The sequence below is a fragment of the Vigna radiata genome, chromosome 8, assembly GCF_000741045.1.
Source record: "Vigna radiata var. radiata cultivar VC1973A chromosome 8, Vradiata_ver6, whole genome shotgun sequence".
NCBI classification, from domain to species: Eukaryota; Viridiplantae; Streptophyta; class Magnoliopsida; order Fabales; family Fabaceae; genus Vigna; species Vigna radiata.
The window spans coordinates 28598182-28622584 of record NC_028358.1 but is presented as its reverse complement, the minus strand read 5'-3'; the positions used below and the strand labels follow the sequence as shown (position 1 = coordinate 28622584).

Below are 24403 nucleotides of genomic sequence, written 5' to 3'. Positions count from 1 at the left end.
ATTTCAAAGGATGAGGTTGAATACGTCATGAATGAATTGCATAACAAAGTATGTGGAATGCGCATCAATCGACGATCAATCATAATCTGAGCATTGAGAGTGAGATAGTATAGGCCAATAATGCACACTGATTGCGCCTTCTTATTTGGTCATTTGTGATGAATTATAACCAGTGAGGGTGATAGTTGGGATGCTTCAAAATTCGCACACATGAAAATGTTAAACATTGGATCATTCTGGATTGTTAGATGCGAAAAGATCTAACGATTGAGGCTTTGAAAAAGTTGATGTACATACCTTTATAAATAAGAATGGGTCTGACCTATCATATTCATTCTTTTTCTTCCATTGCTTCTGCTTAACCACTGGTTTTCTTTCTTAAGGTAATAATTTCAATTATTTATCTTTCTTCATCTGAGGAGTCTTCTAGTTTCTACCTGTTCACCAGAAAAAACCAATACTTTGCCAACATCCTAATCTACAATCTTAATGTCGTGATCGTCGTCAGTGAAGGTAATTGAAGGCATTGTTCTTGTCCTTCTTTCAACCAAATGCACTGTCTTAAGCACTTAGATATGCTTTTTGCATGCAACCGTTGAAGATCCTTCTCCTACAAACCCTCGAGAGATGATATTGATCACTCCTCTTAGCAAACAGTCTCGACTATGACTTTTGCTTCGCTGAGATGATTCTCTACGATGGTTGGTCCTAAATGTTCGTCGAGGACTTCGAGTTGGCCTATCCACTGGCTCTATTTTAACGAACTTTTTCAAATGTCCCACCCAAATCAAATCTTCAATCTTGTCACATAAGGTGATTTCTGTCCTAGATGCGTGCATCAAATCTGCACTAAGAACTTCTTTTTAGAATTTTTGCTTAGGGAGCATTCAAATATATATATTGATGGAAATGTAACCCTTTAACCAGTTCTTTGAATCTCAAGTTATGTTCTTTATCATACAATTTCTTCTTATCTTCTTTGTAACTTGACAAGACCTCTAGTCGCATTTGTTTCTTGAAATTTCACATTTCTTCCACATGCATAAACTTGGCTGCTTTTTGTAAGCTTGTCCAAGTTCTCTGTAAGTTGCATGTACAAGCTATCCGTGAAACATTCTAGTCGCAAGGCTGTAATCATATTGTGCATAGTGATTTTAGAATTGAGATTATGTATTTACTTTGAAACCTTGCCGAACCGCTCCACAATTGCTGATAGAGACTCCTTCTTTTATTTCCTAACATTGAAGGCAATTAAAGTTAAGTAATGCAGTCAGCTAGTGGCAAACTGTGTTATAAACTTTGAGCGAATGGTAAAAAAATTGTTTATAGAGTTCAGTGGTAATGAAGAGAACAAGGCCAAGGCTTCTCTTTTTCAACAAGATGGAAAAGACTCTACACTGTACAACATTGCTTCTGGTATAAAGTGTTATTTAGTTCATGAACATTCTAAGATGTTCATCAGGGTTAGTGGAGCCGTCATACTTGTCAAAGATGGACACCCTCTAGTTGTTTGGGAAAGAAACCTCCATTGTTGCGACGAACGAGTTGTTGTAGTAGACAAGTATCCTTACTAGCCCTTAAGCCGCCTTCTTGTGCTGTTCGGTTAGGCTCCTCATGTTGCTTGGTCGATAATGGTAGAGTTGGTGTGGAAGGGATAGGGTTTTTGGTGCTCTACCCTTGGCACATTGTCGCATTTTCAGAATGGAGGCTTATCAATTCTATAGTTTCCTTATCATCTCTATAAGGTTTGACTAATTGTCAGAAGCTTCTTCTGTAATGACGTTGCTCATCATATTCCTTGTGATCACTATGAGATTACTACAATTGCTTGCTCAATTCCATAGTGGGTGTCAAAGTGTTTTGATATATCAGGGCGAGTCTTCTTTCTAATGAGCGATTTTTCACTTCTTATCTTCAAGTTCATTCCTATTCGTCAATGTTGGTTGAGGATATCTATCAAAGATTTTTCAGTGCCAAAGTTAATTCGATTTTAGGAGTATATATAATAAATGCGTAATTAATGTGTCTTTTATCACCTTACCTTGGATCTTTACTTGTACCTTTTGTATTGAGTTTTAAATTATAATAAGTCTAATTGTAGTTAAATATGACTAATTATAATTAAATTTTTAATCAAAATAATTTTTCGAATTGATATGTTTTTGTTTTTACCATTTGATCCTGTAAAAAATTGACCGGTCGATTCATTCTGCATAATAATATTAAAATTATTCTATAATAAAGATTATAGGTAAAATTAAACATTTTAAATGTTTATTTGTTTTGGCATTTACATGGAAGTCATTTTCCATAATTTGTTTTCATTTCTTCTTTATTATATTTTATTTTTTACGTTGGTATTTTTTTACTATGATATTAACGTATTATTAACAATAAAATAGAAAAACAATTTTAACACAAAATAGATTTAGCAGATATTAAAACGTTTTATTTTAATTTTTTATTTTGGCTTTTTATTATGCGCAAAGTAGCAAGTTGGACAGTTGTGGGCGGTAGGCGGCTATAAGTCCAACAAGATGGAAGAGGTGGAGACGAGACTTGAGTTGAGACGCTTTTTCATTTTTGCCTTTAGGTTTTTTTAAATGCCATTTCGAAAGGGACCGTCGTCAGCTTCACCACTCTCGTCTCTTAATGCACACTACCCATTCCATTCCATAACCGTCTCAACCTTCCTTCCCGCTCGGGTATAAACCCAAACACTTGGTTTGCGAACTTCTCTCATTTCCCCCAAAACCAAATGAAATACGTTCTCATCAGCGGGGGAGTCGTCAGTGGCCTTGGCAAAGGCGTCACCGCCAGCAGCATCGGCGTCGTTCTCAAGGCCTGTGGCCTTCGTGTCACTTCCATTAAAATCGGTTCTCTCTTTCTTTCCATTTATTCTCTTTCCTCTGTTTTCTGTAACTGCTTTTCTACTAATTCTCACCTTTCAACTGCCCTCATGCAGATCCTTACTTGAACATCGACGCTGGCACCATGTCTCCCTTCGAGCACGGGGAGGTTTTTGTTCTCGACGACGGCGGAGAGGTTTTTTTCCTTCTTCCAGTGTTTGTTTCACCTCTGCATGCTTTAATTTCATTTCCGCCGAGCTGGTGCTCAATTTCAGCTCTATGTGTTATGTTTTTACTCGGAGAAAGGTTGATTTGGATTTGGGAAATTACGAGCGCTTCCTCGATGTTACGCTTACCAAGGATAATAACATCACTACTGGAAAAATATACCAGGTACATGCTTCCTTTTGCAGTGCTTTATCTGTAATGGTTATGGAACTCAGTACAGGGTACTGGAGAGTGATTTTGCTTTTGTGGCTTAACGGTTTCGTTTCTTGTGAATAGTCTGTTCTTGAGAAGGAACGTAAAGGAGATTATCTTGGGAAAACTGTTCAGGTGATACACCGCACGTATGCCATTTAACTCTTGTTGCTACATATTTGTTTTACTTGTATGGGACTGTGGATGATAAAGACCGGTTTGCTGAGTCATTGGTATTTCAAAATAGGTGGTTCCGCACATCACTGATGCTATCAAAGATTGGATTGAGTCCGTTGCCGTGATTCCCGTGGACGGAAAAGAAGGCCCTGCGGATGTTTGTGTGATTGAGCTGGGAGGCACTGTTGGTAAGATTTTTACTTGGGGATGATGCCTCTATTGAAACTGCACCATCCGCTTCAATCAATAATACGGGATCATATTTGTCTTTCTACAGGTGATATTGAATCTATGCCATTTATTGAGGCTCTACGGCAATTGTCCTTTCAAGTAGGTATGAAATAGAATATTTTTCTCTTAAACTAACGGTAGACAATATAGCGTTTCCCTCTCTTTCTGTGTATGCTAGTCAGTACCGTTATGGCCCCTCTACGGCTATGATTTGTATTGTCCCAAATTATTTATTATCATTGAATTTCTGATAATTTTCCTCATGTTTGACTCGGAAACCTTTTTAAATCTTTTTGAAAATTCCCCTAATCACCCCAATATGGAAGGCAAGCTAATTCTTAAACAACAAAAAGTATTAGTCCAAGTATGGCAATGAAATGTTTTCTTTGGCTGACAATTTTTTCTTTTTATCATGGCAATGAAATTTTATCTTGATACATAGTATTTATAATACGTTTTTTATGTTTTTATTCTCATGATTCCTTCTCAGGGCCTGATAACTTCTGTCTCATCCATGTTAGCCTGATACCAGTGTTGGGTGTCGTGGGAGAGCAAGTACTATTTAACTACTTATGCATTAATGCAGCAGACAGTTTAAATTGATTTTTTTTTTTCTCATTTCGGGTACAATATTCTGCTTCCAGAAAACAAAGCCTACACAACATAGCGTCAGGGAACTGCGAGCATTGGGATTGACACCTCATCTTTTAACAAGTCGTTCTGCTGAGGTATATTGTTCTGCCATTTTAGTAGGGGGATGCATTTAAAAAAATTATTGTGTTGTAAGGTACGCTCTTCAATTTTTTGGGAGTAGTAGTACATATATTTTTCTTGCTCACTTAATCTTATCATGCCCACTTGCACACTACACTATGTGTGGGTAAAATTCAGAACAATTGGCTTTACCTAGTTCCCTAGTAATAACATTTGATAAAGAACCTGATGATAATAATGTTGCTGAATGTGGTTGACACTTTCATGCTTTTCATATTTTTTTGTCATGGTCACATTGATAAACGTTCATTTAATTTTGTTTTTGTCTAACCATTAATCTGTTGCTCAGTGGATGAATTTTTTTTTTTTTTCAGATTAACATGTAAAACATCTCCAATGCAAAGGTCTTATCAATAGTCTTAAGTTTAAGACTGAGGTCTTATAACAAAATCCCCGCTGACTGACATGATCAGGGTCTTAAAATTAAGAATGGGTTTTGTATGGTCTCAAGAATAAAACATAATTTTTAGTAATACAAAATTATAGATGTGTGGGTTTTACAAGACCTTACCACCGTTGGAACAGAACTTGTAAGAGTTGCTTATAACTGATGTGGCATGATGAGACCCATTTAAAGTAAAATAAGGCTTCATGAGAGTTTATTATAAGATCCTTGCATTAATGCAGTCTTTATAAAGGCCTACAAAATGATGTTCAAAGTTGTTGTTCTTTAACAGTTTAGATGAGGCAAGGTAGTATGACTCTTGGTTGGGTGTGTTTGTTCATTATTCTAGCACTAATGCATTGGATCCTGTTAGAATTCTGGTTAAGTTTTAGAAAGGGTAGTACAAGGATGAATATTGTTAGATTGAGTATTTGGGATGTTGGTCTTGACGTTATACATGCAACATTCTTCTGTACATTTAAATAGATAAAGGAGGCCTAATAACTTAGAAAAGAACCTTAAAACCTATATTCTCTCGATCCTTTTTCTCTCCCATTTCATTACCCCCAGTTACCGTGTTTTTGTTTTAGAAAATATGATTTCTTGGTAAAAAAAGACAGACTGAGTACTATGCAAAGCTACTTCGAGCTTGTGTTGAATTTGTTTTCTTCCCCAGGGAAATTATGTTGTTACAATTGGGGCTATCATGTTAAGCTGCATTCTTACCTTAATAATACTATTAGGATGATGTGGTGATTACTTGAATTTCATATTTTTCATCTTTTCTAATTGCTAAAATCAACTATAATTCAGTGTTTTTCAAATGTTTCCTTCTGTTTTGACTTTTGCTGTTGTCTTTGATGCTAGTTTGGTTAATTAGCTGCTGAAATACTTCGTTCTTGAATTTGGCAGCCTCTTCTAGAAAGTACCAAAGAAAAACTCTCAAAATTTTGCCATGTTCCCGTAAGTTGTTGGTGAACCCAGCTCAGTTGTCTGAGAGTTTTGTTCTATCGGTTAATTGATCTATATTTTCTGTATGCTTTTTCACAGATTGAGAATATTCTGAACATCCATGATGTACCAAACATTTGGCATATTCCCCTGTTATTGAGAGTGGGTTTTTTATAAATCTTTTGGTTGCATTGAAGCTTGGCTTCTTTGTTTATATTTTGTGGATTTTTTTATGATTGGCTGCTATTTTCAGAACCAAAATGCTCATCATTCAATTCTGCAGCAGCTTAACTTACTCAAGTGAGTTTTTTTCTTAGAAAGTAGACGATTTCTTGATTTAAGAAAAATAGAAGAAAATTCTAGTTATTATGTAATTTGATTAATCAAGTCTGTTACAGTCTTCAAACCTTGACTGTGATGATATAAACCTTATTTCTTCTGCATCCTTCAAAGTCAAAACCATTGATAAATTTATTCTACTTCAATAACATGAAGTGTCAACAACAGTAACTATGCTTAATTGCATGAACAGTTGAACTGTAATCTATGTTTATGCTTAAATGACCCCTCTTGCCATCCTACATCACAAGTGGAGTGAGACAGAATATATTCATTATTCGGAATAAAGTTGATCATACTTAGGCATGCTGGATATATCATACTTGTTTTTTTCTTCACACTCACTAAATTCTTTTTCAGCCAAGCTACAGCTCCTGATTTGCAGCAGTGGACAGAGATGGCCGAGACCTTTGACAGTCTTACTGAATCTGTTAGTATTACATCTTTAGTTTGCAATGCTTTTTCCAAAATTTTATAATAAATTGTGCAATGATCATGATAGCACTTGAAATTTACAGGTTAGGATTGCAATGGTCGGAAAGTATGTTGGTCTAACAGATTCATATTTATCGGTTGTAAAGGTGTGTTTTATCTCTTATTTCATGTTTATTGAAAGAGTGGCACGATGACAGTATATTTAATTGAAAACTTAATGGCAGATTATTATATTGACTATGTAGCTATTGACTTGGTTTTAAAAATGAGGAATCTATCATATATGCACAATTTGACAATAACATTTAAAATTCTGACTTCTTTTGCTTTTAGTCTGATTTGCCCCCATATATCTAATGTCACTTTCTGGAGAAATAATCTGAATTTCATATTCTTGCAATATCCTTAAGACTGCTATTTCCTTTTGGTAGCAATTAGCATGCATTGTTGTTTTATATAATTAAAGCGTGAACAACAATTTAGGAGCATTAACTCACTTCCGTTGCAGTGTGGTGGCTTTTTCATTTAACAAATAAATTTTGTTTTTGCAAGTCTTTTTTAACAATTCAATACAAGGGCTGTCATTGAAATGCACTGAATAATTTTACATCTATTTATTTGTGTAATAGTTTTTAATAATGCCTGATTATTTACAGGCCCTTCTGCATGCTTGTGTTGCACGCTCTTTTAAGCCATCGATTGACTGGATTGCAGCGTCCGACCTAGAAGACGAGAGTGCAAAATCAGTAATGATTCTTTCAAATTGCATTTGAAGAAATTAGGTTACTTGTCACTTTGAAGAATGTCCGGCTTATTTTATTGTGTTTTTATTCAGACACCAGAAGCACATGCTGCAGCCTGGACGACTTTGAAGGTAAACGCACTAGCATAACATACAATTTGTGAAAATTTAGTCAAATTATATCTTGAGCATATGGTGGGCAAATTCTGAAACCTCAGACTTTTAGATAATATACCTTACGTCTGCTAGATTTTAGTCTTTTTAGTTGGGGAAAAATGGCATGCTTTCTGTGTATAGTATTGATACTGAACTGTTGGATCATGTTTCAAATTGGACTGATACAGTACCAGGAAATATGCATTGTGATAGGTACCCAGATTTTATTAACAATGTAAAGAACTCCAAAACAGGTTCTTGGATGATCTTTTTATGAAAACCAGACAGCTTGGTCTGTATCTAGTGACTGGTACACACATAAATCCCAGGTCTTTCGGGACTACCTGTCTCTCCCTTCCTTTCACTTACAATTTTCTCCCAAAAAACTACTGAAAACATGATAGGATGATGAGAGTGTATGTGAGGAGAAAGAAGAGCAAGTGAAGCATTAGTTGACATTAGTGGGCCTAACTGTTAGACAGTTAGGAAGGGTGGGACTTATTTCTGTATAAATAGCTGTGTGTAATACAAGAAAGGACTTTTGACTGTTAGTATATTCTGAGCAGGATTGGTTATCCTTGATGGGGGAGGTTAGGCTCCCAGAGTACCTTCTATTCTTGTATTCTTTCTTGGAGATCAATAAAACCAGAGGTTATACATAACTTCCGCATTGCTTTACGAGTGTTATCTGGGTGAGAGATAAGGTTTCTTTAGCAGAAACCTATCAAAACAACTCCTGTACAGACTATATATAATAGTCTGCTTACAACAACCCACCTCACAGTGATTGGTACACACAAATCCCAGGTCTTTTGGGAGTACCTGTCTCTCCCTTCCTTTCACTTACAATTTTCTCCAAAAGAAACTACTGAAAACAATTCCTGTACAGACTATATATAATAGTCTGCTTACAACAACCCACCTCACAGACAGTTATAACTGTCTGTTACCCTTATTCCTTCTAACATATTCTTCCCCCCGAACCTATCACATTGCTTTTGACTCTGACGACAGCCATTTTTTAAAATTGACACTTACAGAGCGCAGATTGTGTCTTGGTTCCTGGGGGATTTGGAGATCGTGGTGTGAGAGGTATGATGCTTGCTGCCAAATATGCTAGAGAGAACAATGTTCCTTACCTGGGGATTTGCCTGGGAATGCAAATTTCTGTAATTGAGTTTGCTAGATCAGTAAGTAACATATCTGTTTCTGATGTTTGGTTCTTTTAACTACATGTTTTTAACATTGTAACTCAACATTCATTCAAAGGTTTTGGGTTGGGAAAAAGCAAACAGTGTAGAGTTTGATGCCCAAACACCAAATCCTGTTGTGATTTTCATGCCAGAGGTATGTTTGTGTCTGAGCTCCCCAGTTCCCCGTTTTCCCTGTTCTATTTCTTTGTTTGTTTGTAATGACTGTCATAAACAGGGTTCACGAACGCATATGGGAAGTACCATGAGACTTGGATCTCGGAGAACACTCTTACAGACATCTGATTGTATCACTTCCAAGCTGTATGTGACCTAGATATCCCCTTAGGTAGTATTTTAAGTTGATGAAATAATAAATAAAAAGCAGGTCAGATATTCATGTATTGAAATAACTCATCTTCACCCGGTCCCCCAATTATACTGCTTTTTAAGAGGTGTCGGGCTATTGACCAATATTAAGTCTCAGTCTAGGCCTGCTTTACTACGAAAGAAACGTGTCAATAAATGAGTTTGGGTTTATTCAAGTACTAAGGTGCTTGATCATCAGTTTGATTTCAACGAAAATCCCTCCCTCCCCTTTCACCCCTCCCACACAAACACTCACATTGAAAAAAGAATTTAACGATTATTACTTGTCCTGAACATTTTGCAAGGATTGTGGATCTGAAAAATTCAACAGTGTTGTGGAAAATTTTTATACACTTCTTCAATGTTTCCTCATTTTGCTCTTGTTCGTAATTGCTAGGTACGGTAGTTCAGAGTATGTGGATGAACGACATCGACACAGATATGAGGTTTGATCGTGAAGCTTCTTTTTTGTGACTGTGATCATTTGGGGGATGTGTGTGATTTGGTACATGTTCTGTTATTTGACGTCAACATAATGCAGGTAAATCCAGATGTGATTGGAACTTTAGAAGAAGCTGGACTTCAATTTGTGGGGAAGGATGAAAGTGGAAAACGAATGGAAGTAAGTTTTTAGCTTGGGAAATGTTGATGCGAAGCAACATTAATTTAGAACAAACGTTGAGAATCTCAGTTTCATTTGTGGTTTGTTATCCTGTTTTTGTGTTCCTATATTTTATAGTTACACGGAATTTGCTTCTTTCACCACTTGTTTTCATGCACCCTACATCTATTTTTTGTGGATTTTCATAAATTCTCTCGTGCAGATCTTAGAGCTTCCAAGCCATCCATTTTATGTAGGCGTGCAATTCCATCCAGAATTCAAATCACGACCAGCTAGGCCATCTGCTTTGTTTTTAGGTACTGGCTACTCACTAACTCGTTTTTTATATCTTAAGGACCATATAATGAATGAACGAACTTAAAAGCTATTTTCACCATCTGTTTTGAGTTGGTAGTTTCAAACACTTAATTCCCCTTTCTTATTTCAAATAGCTCATACCTATTATCATCAATTCTGTTTTGGTTGTCTATTAAGCATTTAACGATCCTGCACGTAGGTCTCATATTGGCCGCAACAGGGAAATTGGAAGCGTATATTAGTAGGCAAAATGGAAGTTGATCTTTGATTTTATTACTAGAAGAACCTCTCCTAGAATATTTCAATCTTCCCATTGTAAACTGATTCTCCAGAGGGAAAAAAGTTGGGGAGAGGGAAGGGAGTATTATTGTACATTTGCAGCTGCCTACGCTTACACTATAGCGTAGTCGCCGAGTAATATTATTCACACCTCCACATCCATTGTTTTATTATCATCAGAAAACCCCACATTAATTTTTTTCTATTAACTTTATGGCAAGATGCTTAAAGGAGGTTGCAAATACTAGTGTATCTTCGGTTGTGAACGATAGTGCAACCAAGCATGGCAGCTAGAATATAGTATTTTTGTAGGGCTCATAGGGTCTTTTGCTTATATCGGCAAGTCTTGGCCACGCTCTAAATATATCTGGGCAGTGGCCAAACACTTTCCGATGGGTGTAGTTTGCCGTTGATGTAACCATGTCCTTTAATATAATATTTCATTTTCGATATCTTTTCGACCTTCGTTGCAGAATAAAAATGTATTGATGATAATTCAATATGAATATGGCACATATTTTGCTACTATTTAAGCAGTCACTTTTTTCATTACTCACCGTTAACTCTGACATTTACCGACTTTGTATTACCGCTTGAGAGGTTGATGAGTTCACCATGCTACCCCAAATATACGTGATGTTTTTCATTGTATCTATGCTTGTTAGGTTTTATATTTTCTATTCAACAAAACCAAGAGGTAATTCATGGTCAATTATTTTGGAAGGTTTGTTGACGGAGTTTTGGAAATTAGAAATCGTTTTATGGAAGAAACTATAATGATGAATTTATGACATGATGGTTGATTCGTATATACGATTTTAAAACTCAATTTTTTATCGCTATTTTCATAAGATCAACATAGTTACTGTTTCTGAGAATCGGCTATCTACATTTAACATTTGCTATACATTTATTTATTAGAAACTTAATTTCTTCTTTTAGATTTGATGATAATTTAACGATTTGCTCTAAGGATCACGTAGTTTTAATTTTGAGAAACAAGTGCCAAGCTGAAACACCGGTTAATTTGGTATCATTTTTCTTAGTCACCATTCTATTTCTATGTTTACATTGGACTGTACAGCGTTGGAAATTATGGATAAAATCTGTCAACTTCATATCATCGCACCGTTTACTTTACGCAGGATATAGCCTGTTTCTGCTTAGTGAGACATAGGTAGTGTTTATATAAATAATTTAACTATTTTATAATTTCTTTAGAAATGGTTTTTTATTATAATTTTGGGCATGAAATAAGTTTGCAGAATATGAAGAGCAAATTATTTTCATAGCATTACACAAGTTTATAAAAGTTCTTTCGATGTCATATACATAGGCGCTATGTCACATTCTTTTAAATTCAACTATGAATGACAGCTCTGTAGCATTTATTGCATAATCATGAAAAAAAAATGTAAATAGTAGAACTCAAGTGTAGCTCTTGGCATTTACAGCATCCCGAAGTACTCTCTCTCTCTGTCTCATTTCTCTTACTAAAATGTTTTAACATTGACAGTGGCATCAAAACTCAACAGAAAAAGAAGGAAAAATGAAGTAATCCGAACGTAGTTTGGTAAACTGCTCAACAAGTCGTGTCTCTATTGGGTGTTTCATTGTATTGTAGAAGAGAAATCTGGCGCTGCAGCTTCATTTGCTGATAGAATTTTGCTATGAACTCCTCTGCTCGCTTATCTATCCCTTGAGCATCTGCTTCTTGTTGTTCCTCCTGTTCACCACAAGACATCACCTCCAGGCGTCTTTCATAATCATGATAAAATTCTTGGTCACGTTCTCCTGCAGCCGTGAGGGCACTCTTTCTCCCGGTATCATATTCAACATCATCATCATCATCGTTGAAATCATATTCAAAATCAACTTGTGGGTTAATACAAGGAATGTGAGGCAAGTGGAAGCGCATAGAGGTTGGACGGTACATCTTGACATGAAAAATGGGGGTCTTGTCGAAGGAGAGTTCTCGCTCAAAGTAATGAATATGGCTGGGCGGCGTATTACTGTGCCCGAGACGCTTCAAGTACTTTGGAACAAGACGCAGCTCCATCGCTACCCTCCGCCTCAACACCCCACCTTTACGTGCCCACAGCAATGTCACTCGCAGCAGGTTCCATGCTCTATGACCAACGCCACTGTTCTTCAAACCCATGATCGCTGTTATAACTATCACTAAACGCCAAGTGTTCTTCAATTAATGTTGTTGAAACACAACACAACCCTGATGAAGACTAGAGCAGTGGAAACTCTTTTTGAATGTGCTGAAGTTGATGATGAAATATATATACTATATATATGGGAGAGAGAAAGAGTGAGAAAGGTGTGGGAGATTTTTGGACGCGTAGCGTGATCGGAGAAAGAGACAGATTAGTAGTTTTTGTTTTCAGTCTCAAGTTTCACATATCAAATGTGAAGTGCCAACTCGTTAAGGACACGGCTCCACTGTACGCGGTTGGATCAAGCTGGATGGACTGCACATTATATAATTTTTGTTTACTTCATTACTATAATGCCCTTATCTCCCATAGCTTATCATTGATTTACCAACCATACTCTTCTAATCAACTTAAGCATTTAAGACACTTTATGTTCCATAATTATTAGAAGTTACAAAAATCATTATAAGTTATGAGAACGATTTTTATGTATTTTAATATCTTTCCTTAAATAAAAGTACCTATTTAAAAAACTAGTTTGGTATTGTAAAACACTTTAGTGCTCATCATTATTAGATGTTAACGAATAGAGTTGAAGTACTTGGACCCCAAGTTAGAATGATTTAAAACACTTTATTTGCAATTTACGTAACAGATAAAAATGGTTAGTAAGGTGATCATCAAGTTTAAAAATTAATTAAATATGGTTTTTTTCCTAAATTTTAATATAAAATTGAAAATTATTTTTATCAAAATCTTTAATAAAAATTGATCTCAAGCTATAGTTATTTTTAATTCATTTATGTTATTTTTTTTATATATGTTAGACTAGTATTTGTATTGTTTATTCAGTTCCACACATCTATTTTTAAATGTGAGTTCGAAAAACTATTTAACATGTAAAAAATAATTAATATTGTTAAACATTTTAACTATATTCACTTTAAAATTAAAATTAAAATATGTCAAAATTTTAAATATAAATAAATTTTAATTTTGCGTCATGTTTTAAAAATATATTTAATTTTTTAAAATATACCATCCTCTCTACGAAGGTCTTTTTAGTCATATTACATATGTGACAATATATGTAAGAAAACAGAGAGAAGGACCCACAGACACATGAAATGGAGGCTGCTTCTGGTTGGATTTTGTTGGATCATACTTGAACGCCGCTGTGAATGCTTTAAGTCACAAAATTTAAATATCATTAAACAACATTTTAGACGCAAAGTTTAGGCACTTTTTGCAAGGAAAGGTTGTCGTAATATATCAATTAAAAAAGCTAGCGGATCCAAAGCTCTAACAACTATTTTTCCGTTACAACCTAGAAACTTTCTCTTTCGTTTCGATCACGCAATTCATTCTTTACCTACTGCACCTTGTTTTCTCTTTAACACTCTGTTCACTTGAGGTTATTTTTCTGTAGTAGAGTGTTAGAGAACGACGAATGAAGCATAAATTTGTGTTTACTTGAAGGCAACAATGAGCGAGGAATTCAAGGTATTAGCGAGATTCAGCTACTGTAGCATCACTCGCATAAGTGCGAAGATTTGGAGGCATCAACCATGATTTTCCAAAAATGTCTTTTTCCATTTCAAATAATACCCATATGCCATAAACTATAAAATATAAGAAATAGAAGTCTGGTTGCACCGCAGACTTACTTTCACTGTGAAGATTCTTGAACGTTGCTTCATTCAGCCATGGCATAGTGTAGATTCGTCCTTCACAGCCAGCGTTGCACACAGAAAAGATACGTTTCTACACCATTGACAATACAACTCACTGAGACATAGCCAAGCTTTTTGACCGAAGATGTATTAATATGGTGTGTGGTTGGTATCTGGTTGTTGTGTTCGTTCATCGAGAAGAAGAAGAACATTGTGTGTTGTGTGCATGCGTTGAGTGCGGAAGAGAAGAACGAAGAGAGAGCTCGGTGGAATAGGTGTGAAGAAGAGAAAGGTGAGCTGAGGTGAGGTTGTGTATACTATGTTTCTGTGATATTTGCAGGGGGTGGTAAACCAAGAAGCTGAGTTTGGTGGATGATGAAGAAAGGTTACGCTGAACAAGAAGAACATGGCGCTGTATCCGATTACAGCTAAAGAACGCAGGTCTGCGTATTGGGTTACTTGAAGCCGGCAGTGATGCAGTTCGACGTTTGCATGATTGTCGACGTTGGCATGGTTGCAGGGTTCGTCATTAGGGCGCCAAATCGACGACAATGGAGTTGCAGCGGTGGAGGAATTGAATCAGGACAAAGCCACGAGATGAAGCACCAACGTGTATCCGGTTATGACACAGTGGTATCCGGATACGCCTTGTTATTCACTGCAAAGGCACCTTGTATCCGGTTACGCGTACCCTGTATCCGGTTACGCATCTTCTTCTTCTTCTTCTTCTTCTTCTGTCTGTGTTTCAGGTGAATGTTGTGCAGCTTGGTGAAGCATCGTCTATGTACGTGAAACCTGCACGTTCCTCCGCCTCCAGATTTGGTTTAAGCCCAATATCTCCGTCAAGGTATGTTTCTGTAATCTTTGCTTATGTGTTTTTCGTTTTGATCCTTGGGTAGAGATTGTGAGTGTTGATGGTGAGGTGGGTGTTGATGGAGTTTGAGTTTTCAGCATGGAGTATGGGTCGTGGTGAAATTTTTGTTTTTAGTTTGGAATGTGAGAAATGTCTTTGCTGGTTTTGATTTTTCGTGTTTTTAGAATGAAAACTGGTAGTAATTTTACAATGAAAGATGAACTTGATGTTGGTGTTAAGTGCAATATTTTTAGAATGATTTATATGAGTTTGGTATTGTTATGAGTTTGATGATTTATATGAAATCTGAAATTGTGAGTGTCACATAAAATACTTGGATTTATATGACTTTGATGATTTTGAGAATAAATCAGAAATCAGAAATCTTTTTTAGAATGATTTATATGAGTTTGATGATGTTTACAAAAAATTGTGAGTGTCACATAAAACTTGGATGTAAATCATTTGTGCTATAACTTCTGGAATTGTTTTTATTATTTATTGTTGTAAATGTAGTTGAATATCTATAATATATGATTCACAATGGTATATTGTGTTAAAACGTATTTAGTAATACCGTTTGATTACAGGACAAATTCAATAATAATCTTTGGTTGGAGCTTCAGTGCAATATTTTACCTATTTTTTCGTTCAAATTCCACATAAACGGATCTTCAAGAGGTAAGTTTTGTTGGTGGTTTATTTTTGTTTATTTGAACTTAAAATATAATATTGGTTTTAATAATGTTATTTAAACATTGTTGGTTTTTTTTAATATATGAATGTATTGATGTATTTATTTTATGTATTTTTTTATGATAGATGAATGTATTAATGTGTTTTGTTCATGTATGAATATAGGATATATGAATGTATAAATTTATTTTTTTGATGTATATTTTTGTAAATATATGAATGTATTAATGTATTTTTTTTATGTATTAATATATGATATATGAATGTATGAATATAGGAATATAGGAATGAATTATGTTTGATGATTCTATGAATAGATGGAAGAAGGATTAAACTTGTAGTATTTGGAGGGTGAAAATATAGATGATGATGTGGTTGGTGTTGACTTTAAAATAGTCGCAATGCTACATCAACACGTACACAAAACCACGTCCATGGCTGCAGTAACAATGTTATGCATTGTTTCGTATGCCTTGAACATATTGAATTTGTTATCGAGTGATCCAAGTAGTGTTAGCAATTTCCTTCCCGACAAAGACCGTCGCAGACAGCAGTTAATGTCGTACCTGGTGCATGCTACTCGATGTCATGACATTATTCGGATGGGTCCAGAGGCATTCATTAATCTTTGTGAGAGATTAAGAGCAACTGGGTTAGTTAAAGACGCCATTTGCTCCACAGTAGAGGAACAAGTAGCTCAATTTCTTCATATAATTGGACATAATGTTAAGAATTGGAGTGTCGCATTTTTCTTTCATCGATCTAGGGCGACGATAAGCAAACACTTTCACAATGTGTTGGATGCTATTATAACTCTAGAATCAGAATTTTTAACTCAGCCATCAGGAGATGAGGTTCATCCATATGTCTTCAACAACAATCGGTTTTATTCTATTAATTATTATTAAAAAAATGTCACAACAAAGTGTATCGAAGTGTCCTCCCGTGGCACTTCTTCCATGACCGTCTTTTCAGGCCGACTATCGAGACCATTCTTTCATGGTCGTCCTTTCGTGACTGTCCTTCCAGATTAACTATCAAGATCTTTCTCTTATGATCGTCCTCCCAGGTTGTCCACCTAGGCCATGTCAAGCGGAAATGATTCATTAAACCCTTAATGCAGATTAAAGTGTGATTGGACCATCATTAGACCAACAAAATAAAGACCCATATGTAAAGAAAGAAAATAGGGAAAAAACTGTTATGTTAATTTTGAATAAAATATGAGAAATATATACAAGAGAGAAAATCTATAATTATGCTATTTTATCCTATAAATATTTAATAATAATGTAACATTATTACTGTAATTATTCTATAATAATGTAACATTATTACTGCAAATCACCTACAATAATAACAATATATTGTCTCAATAATCTCGGGATATGATTTATTTTCTAACACTCCCCCCTCAAGCTAGAGCATACAGATTGTATGGACGAAGCTTGGAATACATAAACTCAATTTGAAATATGTAATCTGTCTTCAAGAGTGTCATCGGCGCGTCGTTATTTCCGTTGTTCGCCACTATTGATGAACAACAAATTGCAAGAACAAATGAAGGGCCTGCAACAACAAACTGCAGGGGCAAACAACAACAAACCTGTAGGGACTACACTATCCTGCAGCTGCTGGAATTAAAAGGCTAACCACCACAAACCTATAGGGACTTAATTACCCTAAACAGCAACAAAACTTCAAGGGACTTAACTGCCCTAAATAGCAACAAGCTTTCAGGAAACATCTGTCCTCTAGAGGCAAACAACAACAGACCTGCAAGGACTACATTGGCAACAAAACTTCAAGGGACTTAACTGCCCTGAACATAAGGGAGGCCTTCAGAATAGAGAAGAAGATAGCGGAAGCAATAGAGGTAGGACTAGGTGTTGGTGCATCGGTGGCACAAGTGGCGGAGATGATGGCCGCGAAAGTGGTCGGCGACGATGGCCGGCAACAGTGGCTGGAGACGGTGGCTGGATGGCAACAATTGACAGATGCGAGACAAAAACCAGAGATTGCCCATTGAAGTATAAAAGCACAGGTTGAAAAAGAGACTTTTAGAGGGCCGTCGGTGGCGGCAACCACCAGCGGCAACAAAGACAAAGTAGAAAATGATCAGAAAATCTGCTCTGATACCATGTAAATAAAGAAAATAGGGAAAAAACTGTTTTGTTAATTTTGAATAAAATATGAGAAATATATATAAGAGAGAATCTATAATTATGCTATTTTATCCCTATAAATATTTTATAATAATGTGACATTATTACTGTAATTATTCTATAATAATGTAACAGTATTACTGCAAATCACCTACAATAATAACAATATATTCTCTCAATAATCTCGGGATATGATTTATTTTCTAACACCATCACAACTAGTATAAATAAATCACGATGCACATTATGTGCATTACTTGCTCAATTAATCGTTCGGTTATATTATTAACTTGAGCTTGTGTCTTTGACAGATACACACCTATACTGATTCGACAAGAAAGAGGAAAAACGAACAATATAACTTAGATAGCAAAGGATCACTAGGAAACCCATTCAGCTAACACAACACTTTGAATGCTTTGAGTAATGGACCTCAACCCTTTATTCGAAACATTATATTTTATTTGTATGATTTCATATCGTACTCGGGATAACGAATTGGCAATTATCCATATAGCAAATTAGATCTATTGTACGGATTAAACTTTTTTTAAAATTAACAAAATAAACACTTTCAATATTATTTTTTCAAATAAAATCTTTAAGTGTTCGTACGTTTGAGAGTTATGTCGAATTATAAATAATAAACTGTATCACTTGTATTTTCCCCTCTTCTTATTTTTTTTTTTTCCAAAAGATTCAAAAAATCATGCCAGAAAGTTTAAAAATTACGTAATTTTTTAAAATGGATTAATTAAGAAAAAAAATTCGCAAATGTTGACGTGGAGAAGTCAACCAAAACATTCACATCCAGCTCATAGAAAATCGTCCTATACTAGCTACGATGGTAAGAATAATTATCCACAGTTTATAATCATCGATCCAGATAAAAAATTATATTATTTTTATTCTGATTATAAATAATGGCAAGGTAAATACAATTTATTACGTTGATTTTTTATATAACAGTCAGTCATATTATATTTTCTTATTGCAAAATCCATCGCAACGACTTCTAGAATAACCCTACCCTGAACTTGCCTCCTTCTTCTATGCTCTAACACAAAGCTTGAAAAATGACAATACAGAAAACACAAGTCCAACAACAATGGCTACATAAAACTATAAACAGATAATAGAAATATCCTACAGTGATTAGTTAAAATGAAAGACCCTAGAAAAGAGACACTTACAAAAGAGAGAACGAAACTTTACACTGTAATATTTAGGAAGAATAGAAAGAACAAAGATTTGACTTGTTTTTTGTTTTTCCTTTATTTTGTTTCTTACTCTTAAATGTACAAGAATGTGTAAAACTTCAAAGGTTCCAGCTAGCCCTTGTTCCCATGAAATGGAAAAAGAATGTCCTTTTTGCAGTGAGTGAATAATCAGAGGTACTAGCTGGCATGCATGATGATGCAGCTACGTTTTCTTTTCTCATACCAACTTTGTAAATCAATTATTTCCAAAGTTTTTTTTTTTTTTTTTTTTTTTTTTTTTTTTTTTTATAAACTCACATTTATGGCGAATATAATAGCTTTTTCTATTTTTGAAATTATTAAAAAAAGTTTTACTTTGAGTTCGAAAGACTAGTTTTAATAGTAGTTTGCAATCATAACTAAATTTATACTTTAGTTGTATATAAAAACACGAGTGCAAAAACGCTGTTTAACGTCACTCACAAGATGTTGGTTAGTGGGCAGTCCGACGTATATTAATGGACGGTGACATTACCGTAAATAAGTTGGTCACCAAGACGTCGGTTTCAAGGGCACGCGATGTCTATGATATAGTAGACGTCTGCTATGCCCCAAACCGACGTCCAATGGCCTGAGGTAGGCGAGAATATAGGCTTTTTTGCCCCATTGGCATCGGTTATTCTGGGGGCCGACATCTACTTGCCCGCAATTAATGCTCTTCACCTGATTCCCAAGCGCTTAGACGTCACGTAGTAAAAAACCGACGTCTATGGCCTGTCCAGAAGGCAGGAAGACATCAATTTCTGCAATATAGACGTCGGATTTCTAGGTGGGCGACGTCTATGTGCCTGTAATTAATGATCTTCACCAAACTCGCAGGCACTTCGACGTCCGATGATAGAGCCCCGACGTCTATATCGTTATAGACGTCGGGGCCCTGGACAACTGTCGTTTACTTCCCTGACTGGAAATGAAACGTCAATCAGTTCAGCGCAATAGACGTCGGCTCCCCTGGTGTAGGACGTCTAATGCGCATTCAAAAAGTCAGATTAAAAGTTATCTTTGACGTCATATTAGTTAGATCACCGATGTCTATGTGGCTATAGACGTCGGTTTCTGTAGAAACCGACACCCCATTTCATGTTAAATAAACCGCAGACTCTTCGCGACATTGTAGTTTCTGATATCATCGTCTTCCTCCTCTCCTTTTTCTCTCTTGCGGCATTGCATTATTGTTTTTTTATAACATCATCGTCTTCCCCCTCTCCTTTTTCTCTCTTGCGGCATTGCATCCCAGGTGCGTGTTTTTTTATTGTTACCGTTTAAACTTTGTTCAGTCTTTCATCGATTATCTTCTGGTTCAACTGATTAAAATTTGTTTTCTTTGTGTTGTGTTTTAGTGCAATTTTGTTCCTTTCTTGGGGTGACGTAGTACCACATTCTTCCTTTGCTAGCTGTCTCCCAAAAAAAGTGGCGTCTTTTGGATTTCTGGTGGTGTTTCGACCCAAAAACGACCCTGAGTCATTGCCTAGTTATCGTTTCACCGTGATTTTTCCCTCTTGCAGTTGAAAATAGAACTAAGCAAGAACCCAGGTTCGATTTTGGGTTGAAATGTCATGAGAAATTCAAAAGACGCAAGCTTTTTTTCGGGGGAAACTAGCAAAGGCAGAGTGTACTACTAGGCTATCCAAAGACAGGAACAAAACTGCACTAAAACACAACGACTGTATTAGATGTCGGTTAATGCAAAGACCAGTGTCTATAGTGACCTTAGACGTCGGTTAGTGACATATTCGAAGTCTTTATGTGCTTTTAGACGTCGGTTAATGCGTATCCCGATGTCTATATTGTGCCTTTAGACGTCGGGTTAGGCCTATACCGACGTCACTAGACGTCGGACATGGCACTAACTGACGTCATTATAAACGTCTGTTATATGGATATCCGACGTCCTATTGACGTCATCGATAATGACGTCGGTTAGTTAATAGACGTTAAAAACAAAAAATAACATATTTCTAAAACCCTTTATAGTGAAATATGTAAAGAACTACATTTAGATATTTCTTTAAGCAAATCCCAAAATTCCTAGGTTTACGTAATTTGATTTTGTGTATCAAACTTTTTCCTTTTTTATAGATATGGTTAACTTCATCTTTCTTGTCAAACAATAGGATAAAAGCAATTTTGTTTATTCAATTAGTATTTTTTTGTCTCTTTATCATGTTTTCTTATTTTTTTTTTAAACAATTAATATTATAATTTTTGTATAAAAAAAATCTTTATGATATAGTCTCCCTATATTATACCTGTTAAGTGATAGTTTCACTTACTCATTTAGTTCCTTTTTAATATATATGACAAGTTTTTCCTTCGAAGGTTTCTGTTCCTCTGTTTTCAAGAGAAATATAAACACGTAATTGGGAAAATAAATGGAATTATATGAAGAAATAACTTATAAAAATCAAACTATAACTTCTATATTTAAAAGCAAAATAACTAGATATATACAGGGAGAGTTTATTGGTGTAGATATATTTAAACTATAACTTCTATATCATGAATTACATTTCTTTACTACGGTTATAAATGAATACTCATTAGAAAAATTGAGTGGTGACAATGTTAAAATAAGAGAAACGTTTTACTATAATTACCTTAGATTCATTTTTTTTTTCTTCTGACAATCATGATATAAAGCTCTGGTTGATGTTGTATGATTTAGTTTCTTTTTTGTTATTTTTCGGGTGCAGGGTCAAACAACTTCTACAAATACCTTCAAAATTTCTTTCCAAACTGTTTGGGTAACTAAGTCTTCGTCTTATATCTTCGTTCTCGCTCCAACTGACCGGGGTACCTGTCAAAGATACTCCGATACTTAAATCAATAAATAGGGAAATCAGAGTAATAGTTTTAAATGTACAATAAATGTAATCACTTATCTCTTATTTTTGATCTGTATTATAGTTTTTAAGATGGATCTAAGATTAGGAAAACCTTAATTATGACTCAATCTCAACCCATTGCACTTAATTGATACTTACCTTTAAACTTGTTCCTTGATGAGCTCATTTGGGGATGTAAAAAAACTACCATTGCTGGAGTAGTTAAAAAAGAAAAGCTTTTAATGATGATTATGGATCATCATCATAAGTAGTTTTTAACTATGGTTATGGATGTAGCTTTTGTTGTATATGTGGAATAGAAACAAAGATAACTACGAATTCAATTATTGTCATGCATGTTTCAGTTACTGAAAACTAATTCAACCTGTCTTTTAATGGAGATTATTGACCTAATCGTCATTGTGTGTGATATTTTTTAATATTGACTTCGTTTTTCCATTTTACACAAAATCTACATTAATATTTCAAAATCACACGACCAAAAGTAATATTGACTTTTGTAATCAGTATATAAAGTCTTTCATAAAAAAATCCGTTGTAAATTAAACCGAAAATATACTAATGAAGCGTAAAGTATATGTACATGGAAAGTGTAAATTCTAGTTTAATATATTGCTTATCTTAAAGTGCTACAAAAATGAAAAAAGAAATATTATAAATATTTTTATCGTGGTCAACATTTCAAAGTAACAAATATTGATAAAAATAATTGCACTTTGAGATTTGTAACATTCCAATAAATATATAACAAAAGTTATATTTTATTCTAGGAGTTAACATAAATAATAAATGAGAAACAGTGATGAATAAGCGTTCAAATGGATAAGAATATATGAAATATTATATAGAATTAAAAAGTTGTACATCCAGCAAGATGTCAGATACAATTTACAAGCTAAAACCGAAAGGTCGTGGTAACAGTTCATGACCACACGGTATTACAAAAGGAGTATCTAGATCGAACGGTGTTACAACATACTCAACCGAACAGTGTACTAATAATACAAGAAAAAAAACTACACTAAGGACCGGACGGTCCGACACCACTTTCGGGTACAACATCTAAAGGCTGATCAATCTGAAGGGCATCCTCCAAAGTATCTTCAATTACACCGTCTGCTCACATCCAAAGGATGATCATCGCAATTAAGAGAACAAAACCGGACGACCAAATACCAAACGACAACATAGGCAAGATAAAACAGATAAGGGTAAGCTTATATAAATTTAATTAATCATTTCAAACATATCAAACACTCAAATAATGTATACACCAATACATTCTTATATAAACCAAACGTTAACTATCATAACCGACTACTAAGACACTGTCCGGACGGTATGAACATGTAGCCCGACGTCCCTAGCACCCGGTGTGGTGTAGTAACAGCTTGCACTATCAGCTGCCACCCGAGGTTAGCCCTACAACGATCATCTAACTTATGACCGCGAACCTCCTGCCATTCCCACGCATGAATAACTTTTCTCTACATGAGATATGTCACCATGGAATATCAGGATCAGGACGACACCAGGACAATAACTTTGTTCATTCTTTACCAACCATAATCAATCATGAGATATTCCTCCACTGGAATTCTCTTACTCAATCGTACTTAACCAATCTTTTCATCATCACTTATATTTGAATATATATACGTTAAAGAAATAACCGAATGATCTAATACCGAAAGAAAATGGGGTATTACGAGAAGACTTCAATATGTGACTGAAAGGTCTGAACGGGAAAAAAAGAACCGAGAAGCATTTTCAACAATGAAAATCGGAAGGAAATCAATAATAAACTCGTCCAGGTGAACCAAATAGTTTCACCAATGCAAACCGGACATAATTAAATAGGTGAATTATAACTGGAAACCGAACGTTTTAAGAATTCAAGTATCGGTACAAGACCGAGCACTAACATGATCGAAGGCTAGTCTATGACCGAACACTTCTCAAGACCGAACGGAACTAAGCAATAAGAAACTCATAGAGGAAAACTAAACCGACTAACCAATGGAAACCAAATGCTTCATAAATTAAGTGTCCGTCTAATACTAAACACTTGTATGACGGAACATAGGATTTATGACCGGACGTTCTTAAAATTCAAGTATTGGTATAAAGTCAAATACTTATTCGAATAAAGAATATTATAGACCGGACGTTTCAAAAGTACAAGTACTGGTGTAAGACCTAGTACTTAATAAATAGTATTTTAAACCGGACGTTTTAATAATTTAATTAATATAAGACCGAATACTCAGTTTATGACCGAGTACTTAAAATCAACATATACAATATTTAACCGTATGTTTTAGGGGAAACCGAACGGTCCTAATGACCCTTCGATTACAGATTCATAATTTTTACTAAGTTATGTAGTTCACTCTAAATTTCTAGTTAAACATCAAATAATTCATAAACAACATACCACATTTTACATACCATTACAATCATCACACATACATTCAACCATGCAAGAAATCTTAATTAAATTTTGTAAGCTTCCCTTACCTCAATTCCA

At 35.1% G+C, this 24403-nt stretch overlaps 2 protein-coding genes across 6 annotated transcripts; one reads left to right on the top strand and one right to left on the bottom strand.

The window, feature by feature from the left end:
* The first annotated feature begins 2518 nt into the window (after positions 1-2518).
* Positions 2519-11866, top strand: LOC106772390 (CTP synthase). 5 transcript variants are annotated; one of them, XM_022784933.1, is made up of 22 exons: positions 2519-2876; positions 2966-3045; positions 3156-3242; positions 3354-3404; positions 3517-3634; positions 3724-3780; positions 4168-4232; positions 4322-4405; positions 5749-5799; positions 5887-5949; positions 6041-6087; positions 6487-6556; positions 6645-6707; positions 7218-7307; positions 7397-7435; positions 8500-8649; positions 8729-8806; positions 8888-8973; positions 9416-9464; positions 9560-9640; positions 9843-9936; positions 11733-11866. In XM_022784933.1, the coding sequence occupies exons 1-22, from the start codon at positions 2759-2761 to the stop codon at positions 11783-11785; spliced, it is 1674 nt and encodes a 557-aa protein (XP_022640654.1). In that variant the 5' UTR covers positions 2519-2758; the 3' UTR covers positions 11786-11866. The 5 variants fall into 5 exon arrangements, 4 of the variants coding, with proteins under 4 accessions (XP_022640654.1, XP_022640655.1, XP_022640656.1 ...); XM_014658774.2 differs by lacking the exon at positions 11733-11866 and adding an exon at positions 10137-10668 and having other exon boundaries at positions 2522-2876; XM_022784934.1 differs by lacking the exons at positions 4168-4232; positions 11733-11866 and adding an exon at positions 10137-10668 and having other exon boundaries at positions 2520-2876; positions 4302-4405.
* Positions 11520-12472, bottom strand: LOC106771261. The gene has a single exon (XM_014657211.2). It carries the CDS (start codon positions 12375-12377, stop codon positions 11799-11801), a length of 579 nt encoding a protein of 192 aa, XP_014512697.1. The 5' UTR covers positions 12378-12472; the 3' UTR covers positions 11520-11798.
* Positions 12473-24403: the final 11931 nt, after the last annotated feature.

Coding starts and splice junctions, on each gene's coding strand:
- LOC106772390 (XM_014658774.2), top strand. CDS start 2,759: ATGAAATACGTTCTCATCAGCGGGGGAGTCGTCAGTGGCCTTGGCAAA. Junction 4,233..4,321: donor TGGGTGTCGTGGGAGAGCAA/GTACTATTTAAC, acceptor TTCTGCTTCCAG/AAAACAAAGCCTACACAACA. Junction 9,641..9,842: donor AAAGTGGAAAACGAATGGAA/GTAAGTTTTTAG, acceptor TCTCTCGTGCAG/ATCTTAGAGCTTCCAAGCCA.
- LOC106771261 (XM_014657211.2), bottom strand. CDS start 12,377: ATGGGTTTGAAGAACAGTGGCGTTGGTCATAGAGCATGGAACCTGCTG.